General features: G+C 47.3%; 1 protein-coding gene across 2 annotated transcripts in view; it reads right to left on the bottom strand.

Moving 5' to 3' along the window:
• The window catches only part of BMP3 (bone morphogenetic protein 3), a 40,254-nt gene extending 36,816 nt beyond the window's left edge, over positions 1-3,438 (bottom strand). For both annotated transcript variants that reach the window (XM_070756940.1, XM_070756939.1), the window contains exon 1: positions 3,152-3,438. In XM_070756940.1, coding sequence (XP_070613041.1) covers positions 3,152-3,437 — 286 coding nt within the window. In that variant the 5' untranslated portion in view covers position 3,438. The remainder of the gene's footprint in view (positions 1-3,151) is intronic.
• Between the last annotated feature and the right edge of the window lie 3,521 nt (positions 3,439-6,959).

The raw sequence follows: 6,959 nt of genomic DNA, 5'->3' as shown, positions 1-6,959 counted from the left end.
TATCTATCTATCTATCTATCTATCTATCTTCTATCTATCTATCTATCTATCTATCTATGTATCTATCTATCTATGTATCTATCTATCTATATATCTATCTATCTATGTATCTATCTATGTATCTATCTATGTATCTATCTATATATATATCTATGTATCTATCTATGTATCTGTCTATCTATGTATCTATGTATGTATGTATGTATCTATCTATCTATCTATCTATCTATCTATCTATCTATCTATCTATCTATCTATCTATCTATCTATCTATCTATCTATCTATCTATCTATCTATCTAATTGGATTTGTATGCCGACCCTAACTAATAAGTTAGTCAGCCAGTGAATCTGAGTTCCATGGAATGGGTGACATAGAAGTCTAATAAATTAAATCTGGCTTCCACGTTGAGTTTCCTTGTCAGAAGTTTGCTTGTTCCGCAACCCAACAAGACCAACACAGACTTCAGAGGAGAATCAGAACTGCAGAAAAAAACAATTGCTGCCAACCTGCCTTCCATTGAGGACCTTGACTTGCACGCGTCAAAAAGAGGGCGGTGAAAATATTTACTGACCCCTTGCATCCTGGACTGTTCTTGTGTCTAGTTGCCTTGGTGTGCGGTGCTCTGTAGTGACGTTTTGAGGGTAGAAGTAAAAACAACTTCTATCCTCAAAACGCCACTACAGAGCACTGCACACCAAGGCAACTAAACACAAGAAGAGTTTTCCACCCAAATGCCATTACTCTGCTAAACAAATAATTCCCTCAACACTGTCAAATGATTTACTAAGTCTGCACTATTATTACTACTTTTTCTCATCATTCCTATCACCCATTTCCTCTCACGTAGGACTGTATGACTGTAACTTGTTGCTTGTATCCTTAAATTTTTTTAAAAAATATTGTTTCCACATTGCTTATTTGACCCCTATGGCAATCATTAAGTGTTGGACCTCATGATTCTTGAAAAATGTATCACTTTCTTTTAGTACACTGAGAGCATCTGCACCAAAGACAAATTCCTTGTGTGTGCTATCACACTTGGCCAATAAAGAATTCTATTCTATTCTTTTCTATTTAAAAAGAAGGCCGACAAGGGGGGAATCCCATGACCCAGGGACACCAAAACAATCATATTTATTTGCTATAAGCCGCCCAGAGTCCTTGAAGAGTTGGGTGGCATATAAATTAGATAAATAAATAAATAAATAAATATGGATCAGTTGTCTAGCCCCTGAATTTTGACTCCACGTTCATGGGGGACCCAGGGGAAGAGCCTTCTCTGTGGCGGCCCCGACCCTCTGGAACCAGCTATCCCCAGAGATCAGAATTGCCCCCACCCTCCTCGCCTTTCGTAAGCTCCTTAAAACCCACCTCTGTTGTCAGGCATGGGGGAACTGAGATATTCCCTTCCCCCTAGGCCTATACAATTTATGCATAGTATGTTTGTGTGTATGTTTGGTTTTTAATAAGGGTTTTTAGTTATTTTAAATATTAGATTTGTCATGTGCTGTTTTTATTATTGTTGTTAGCCGCCCCTAGTCTACGGAGTTGGGCGGCATGCAAATCTAATAAATAAATTAATAATAATAATAATAATAATAATAATAATAATAATAATAATAATCATGCCACAACTGCTCATGATTGTGAAAAAACAGATTTAAGTCACATTTTTCAGTGCTGTCATAACTTTGAAATGTCACTAAGCTAACTGTGATACATTCGGGCATCCCTTTTACACCAGTGGCTAAAAAAACACCTCCCTCAGCACATAAGTTTGGTTTCAGCAGGTGAGACCAACGGAGTGCTTGTGAGCCAGGGATGACGCAGTGGTTAGAGTGCAGCACTGCAGGCTACCTCAGCTAATTGCTAGCTTTCGTTCAGCAGTTCAAATCTCACCACCGGCTCAAGGTTGACTCAGACTTCTATCCTTCTGAGGTAAAATGAGGACCCAGATTGTTGGGGGCAAGAGGCTGATTCTGTAAACTGCTTAGAGAGGGCTGTAAAAGCACCACGAAGCGATATATAAGTCTAAATGCTATTGCTCCAGCTCCAGGGGTTCAGCGACCCAGATGGAAAGGAGTGGAATGGAGTGGAGTGGAATGGAATAGAATAGAATAGAATTTTTTATTGGCCAAGTATGATTGGACACACAAGGAATTTGTCTTTGGTCCTTATGCTCTCAATGTACATAAAAGAAAATATACATTTCTCAAGAATCATGAGGTACGATACTTAAAAAAAAGATTGTCATAAGGTACAAATAAGCAATGGAGAAATAATCGATATTAATAAAAAGCTTAAGGATACAAGCAACAAGTTAGTCATAGGTGGGAAGAAATGGGGGATAGGAATAAAGAGAAAAAACTAGTAGTAATAGTAGTGCAGGCTTAGTAAATAGTTTGACAGTGTTGAGGGGATTATTTGTTTAGCAGAGTGATGGCGTTGGGGGGGGGAACTGTTCTTGTGTCTAGTTGTCTTGGTGTGCAGTGCTCTGTAGGAGGTTTAGGTGCAGGATGTGAGGGGTCAGTAAATATTTTCACAGCCCTCTTTTGGGCGGAGGTGCTTTACCCTCACCGCCCACCCCACCACCTCCGGCGAGGGCAAACGGTCACTCATCCTCCCCAGCCACGCGCCGGTTTTTAAAAAGGCGCGACGCAGCGCGCGCAGCCGGCGCGAGCGAGAGGCGACCCCTCCCCTTACACACACACACCGCCACCTGCTTAATTACGCACCTGCGACCTCCAGCCGCGCGAGCGGCCCACACCTCACGCGCCACTCCCCCCGCCCGCCACACACAGACACACAAAGTCCCGTCTTGGGCGCGCGGGTAAGAGCGAAGCCCCGCGAGAGCGGCACCTGTCGCGGAGGGGCTGTGGCAAGCAGCCGCACGCGCCTCGCTCTCTCTAACACAGTGTTTCCCAACCTTGGCAACTTGAAGGTATTTGGACTTCAACTCCCAGAATTCCCCAGCCAGCGAATGCTGGCTGGGGAATTCTGGGAGTTGAAGTCCAGATATCTTCAAGTTGCCATGGTTGGGAAACACTGTTCTAACAAACTCCCCCAACGCGGCGCAAAACGGGACTCTCGCGCTGAGGGAAAAGCGGCCGCTTGCCCGCACGCCCCGCTTCCCCTTTCGGGGACTCACCTGCCGGCAGTGCTCGGAAGCTCCTCACCGTGTTGCCTTCTCGGAGAGGGTGAACCAGCCGGGACGTCGCGCCCGCTTCGGCGTCCCGACTCCGGCCGCTGTAGCGGACGTAAAGGCGGAGCATGTGTTCCGACACTTTGTCGCCGGCCGACACCGCCGCGGGGCTCCTGCGCCCCCTCGCCACGCTCCCTCGGGCGAACCCGCCGGGCCCTTCGGCCACCAGGCAGCAGCTGAAGCCAAACCAGAGGCAGCCCCACCACAGCAGCGCGCGCCCAGAGCCCGCCATGCCGCCCCCTCAGCTGCCTCAGGCGGGTCGGCTCCGCTCCTCAAGGCGTCCGGAGGGCGCGGGGAGACCGAGCGAGCGCAGCCCGGACTCGCCGCTTCCACGCCCGTGGGTGGCTGCGTGGGTTTGTCAGAAAAAACTGTGAGGGAAATTCTGAGGGAGGTCGCCTGGCGTGTGTGTGTGTGTGTGTGTGTGACTGTGATGAGGGGGGGCGGGAAAGGCGCCCCTCAACCTGCCGCGCGGGATGAGGCAGGCGGGCGGGCGCGCGCAAAAAGAAACAGAGCGATCCGCAGCTCCGGCAGGGTGTTCTTCTTCCCCCCTGCCTCGAGTGGGGCAGGCGCAGCCCCTGGGCTGAGTTTTTGTACGGCGTGCGGGTGCGCGGGACTCCCAGCGCCGGCGGAGCGGCAGCCAATCGCCCTCCTCCTCCTCCTCTTCTTCCTCCTCCTCTCCGAGCCGCCTGCGAGAGGGGAAAAGCTTCGCAGCGAAAGTGGAGGGAGGAGGAGGCGGTTGCGCCACCCTTCGCAGCCCAACCGAGCCCGGCCCGACCGACCGCGGTTGCTTGGATCGGTCGCTGCGGGGCTCGGGAAGAAGAGCCCGTGCGGGGCTTTTGGTGTCAATCCCGTCCGGGTTAAGGTCTTGCTGGACGGCCCGATCTGGGCGATCCCTCAGTGGGGGAAAACGATCTGTTCGGGTCCGGGGTTTTAATAAGGGAAGATTTGGGGGAGTGGGGATCCTCGAGTGAGCCGCTCAGGCCGAAGTTCTCGGCGCTCCGAGGTAACGGAAGGCGGCGCTGCTTACTAGGAACCCAAAAGCTTGTTTTTCTGGGGGGGTTCCCCCCCGTGTTCTCAAATGATCGTGTTGAGTTTGACACAACAACCCTGTAAGGTAGGGTGGTATTTTCAGACAGCGTGGTGAAGCCGCGATCATATAGAACAGTGGTTCTCAACCTTTCTAATGCTGCGACCCCTTAATACAGTTCCTCTATACCAGTGTTTCCCAACCTTTGCCACTTACTTTGTTTGTTTGTTTGTTTGTTTGTTTGTTTGTTTGTTTGGTTGGTTGGTTGGTTTGGTTGTTTGGGTTGTTTGGTTGTTTGGTTGTTTGTTTGGTTTGGTTGGTTGGTTGGTTGGTTGGTTGGTTGGTTGGTTAGTTAGTCAGTCCAATACATAATACACATTGAAGAGAATAGATATGCAATAATATAAGTAAAGAAAAGAATAGAAGAAAAGATATAAAAGTATAGGTGAACATATTTGAAAGGAAGAAAAGATAAATGAGATCAGGAGAGACAATTGGACAGGGGACGGAAGGCACACTGATGCACTTATGCACACCCCTTACTGACCTCTTAGGAACCTGGAGAGGTCAATCGTGGATAGTCTAAGGGAAAAATGTTGGGGGTTAGGGATTGACACTACTGAGTCAGGTAATGAGTTCCACGTTTCGACAACTCGAATGCTGAAGTCATATTTTTTACAGTCAAGTTTGGAGCAATTAATATTAAGTTTGAATCTGTTGCGTGCTCTTGCGTTGTTGCGATTGAAGCTGAAGTAGTCATTGACAGGTAGAACGTTGCAACATATGATCTTAGTGGGCATACTTAGATCGTGTTTTAGGCGTTGTAGTTCTAAGTTTTCAAGACCAAGGATTGATAGTCTGCTTTCGTAGGGTATTCTGTTTCGAGTGGAGGAATGGCTCTTCTGGTGAAGTATGTTTGGACATTTTCAAGGGTGTTGATATCCAAGATGTGGTATGGGTTCCAGACAGATGAAATGTATTCAAGGATGGGTCTGGAAAAAGTTTTGTGGGCTCTGGTGAGTAGTGTGGGATTGCCAGAGCAGAAGCTACCTAGGATCAGGTTAACAACTCTAGAAGCCTTTTTGGCTATGTTGTTGCAGTGGGCTTTGGCACTTAGATCATTTGATATTAGTATTCCAAGGTCTTTTACTGAGTGGGGGTTGGCTGTGAGATTTTGTTTATTCAGTTTATATATGAGGTTTGGATTCTTTTTGCCGATGTGGAACATTTGCTGGTTGACATTTGAAGTTGCCAGGTGGTAGACCTATCTGAGACAAAGCCGAGGTCTTTTTGGAGAGTAGATGTGTTGTCCATGGTGTTGAAAAGCATTCGCTGGCTGGGGAATTCTGGGAGCTGAAGTCCAAATATCTTCAAGTGGCCAAGGTTGGGAAACACTGCTCTATACCAGTGGTTCTCAACCTTTCTAATGCCGCGACCCCTTAATACAGTTCCTCATGTTATGGCGAGGCACCGATTCTCCCAACAGAGCTTTAAGCTGATTGCCAGGAAGGTCAGAGGGACCCCCGCACTGTAAACACCTGATTGGTCTGATTGTAAAAATACGTTCCAAGGCGCCAAAATGGAAGCTTTAGTTCCTAACACCATGGGAAAGTTGTCTTTTTCTATGGTCTTTGGCAACCCTTGTGAAATGGTTTTTCAACACCCAAAGGGGTCCCGACCCCCAGGTTGAGGACCACTGCTCTATACAGTGATGGCGAACCTATGGCACGGGGCCACAGGTGGCACATGGAGCCATATCTGCTGGCACACGAGTAGTTGCCCTAGCTCAGCTCCAACGTGCATGTGTGTGCTGGCCAGCTGATTTTTGGCTTCCATAGAGCCTGGGGTGGATGGGGGAGGGCGTTTTTATCCTTCCCCAACTCCAGGGAAGCCTTTGGAAGCCTGGGGAGGGTAAAAGAAGAGCCTACTGAGCCGACCAGAGGTTGGGAAAGAGTCTGTTCCTACCTCCAGAGGGCCTCTGGGGGGCAGGGGAAGCTGTTTTTGCCCTCCCCAGGCATTGAATTATGGGTGTGGGCACTTGCACATGCATTATTATTATTATTATTATTATTATTATTACTATTATTATTATTATTATTATTACTATTATTATTATTATTATTACTACTACTGTTGTTGTTGTTGTTATTATTATTATTATTATTGTTGTTGTTGTTGTTATTATTATTATACAACTCAGCAAACGAGATCACTATGCTGGATTTCGTATTTCATGACCAGTCGGGCGCTTCCCAAGCACCTAGGACTGCATGATGTAGCGGCGAATTATGTTTGCCGATCCCAGTAAAGCGGCCTTTTGCAATTGACAGATGGAGATTTTGTCAATTCTGATGGTTTTCAAATGTCCGCTGAGATCCTTTGGCACTGCGCCCAGCGTGCCAGGTACCACTGGGACCACTTTCACTGGCTTATGCCAGAGTCGTTGCAGCTCGATTTTTAGATATTCATATTTCACTAATTTCTCTAGCTGCTTCTCCTCAATTCTGCTGTCTCCTGGGATTGCGATGTCGATGATCCATACTTTCTTTTTCTCCACAATCACAATGTCTGGTGTGTTATGCTTCAGAATTCGGTCAGTCTGAAGTCGGAAGTCCCACAGTAGTTTTGCTTGTTCATTTTCAAGCACTTTTTCGGGCTTATGATCCCACCAGTTCTTTGCCACTGGCAAATGGTAGTTCTGGCACAAGTTCCAGTTATTGTTGTTGT

This window comes from Erythrolamprus reginae, chromosome 7 (genome assembly GCF_031021105.1).
Source record: "Erythrolamprus reginae isolate rEryReg1 chromosome 7, rEryReg1.hap1, whole genome shotgun sequence".
Taxonomy (NCBI): domain Eukaryota; kingdom Metazoa; phylum Chordata; class Lepidosauria; order Squamata; family Dipsadidae; genus Erythrolamprus; species Erythrolamprus reginae.
This window is presented reverse-complemented; position numbering and strand designations above follow the sequence as displayed.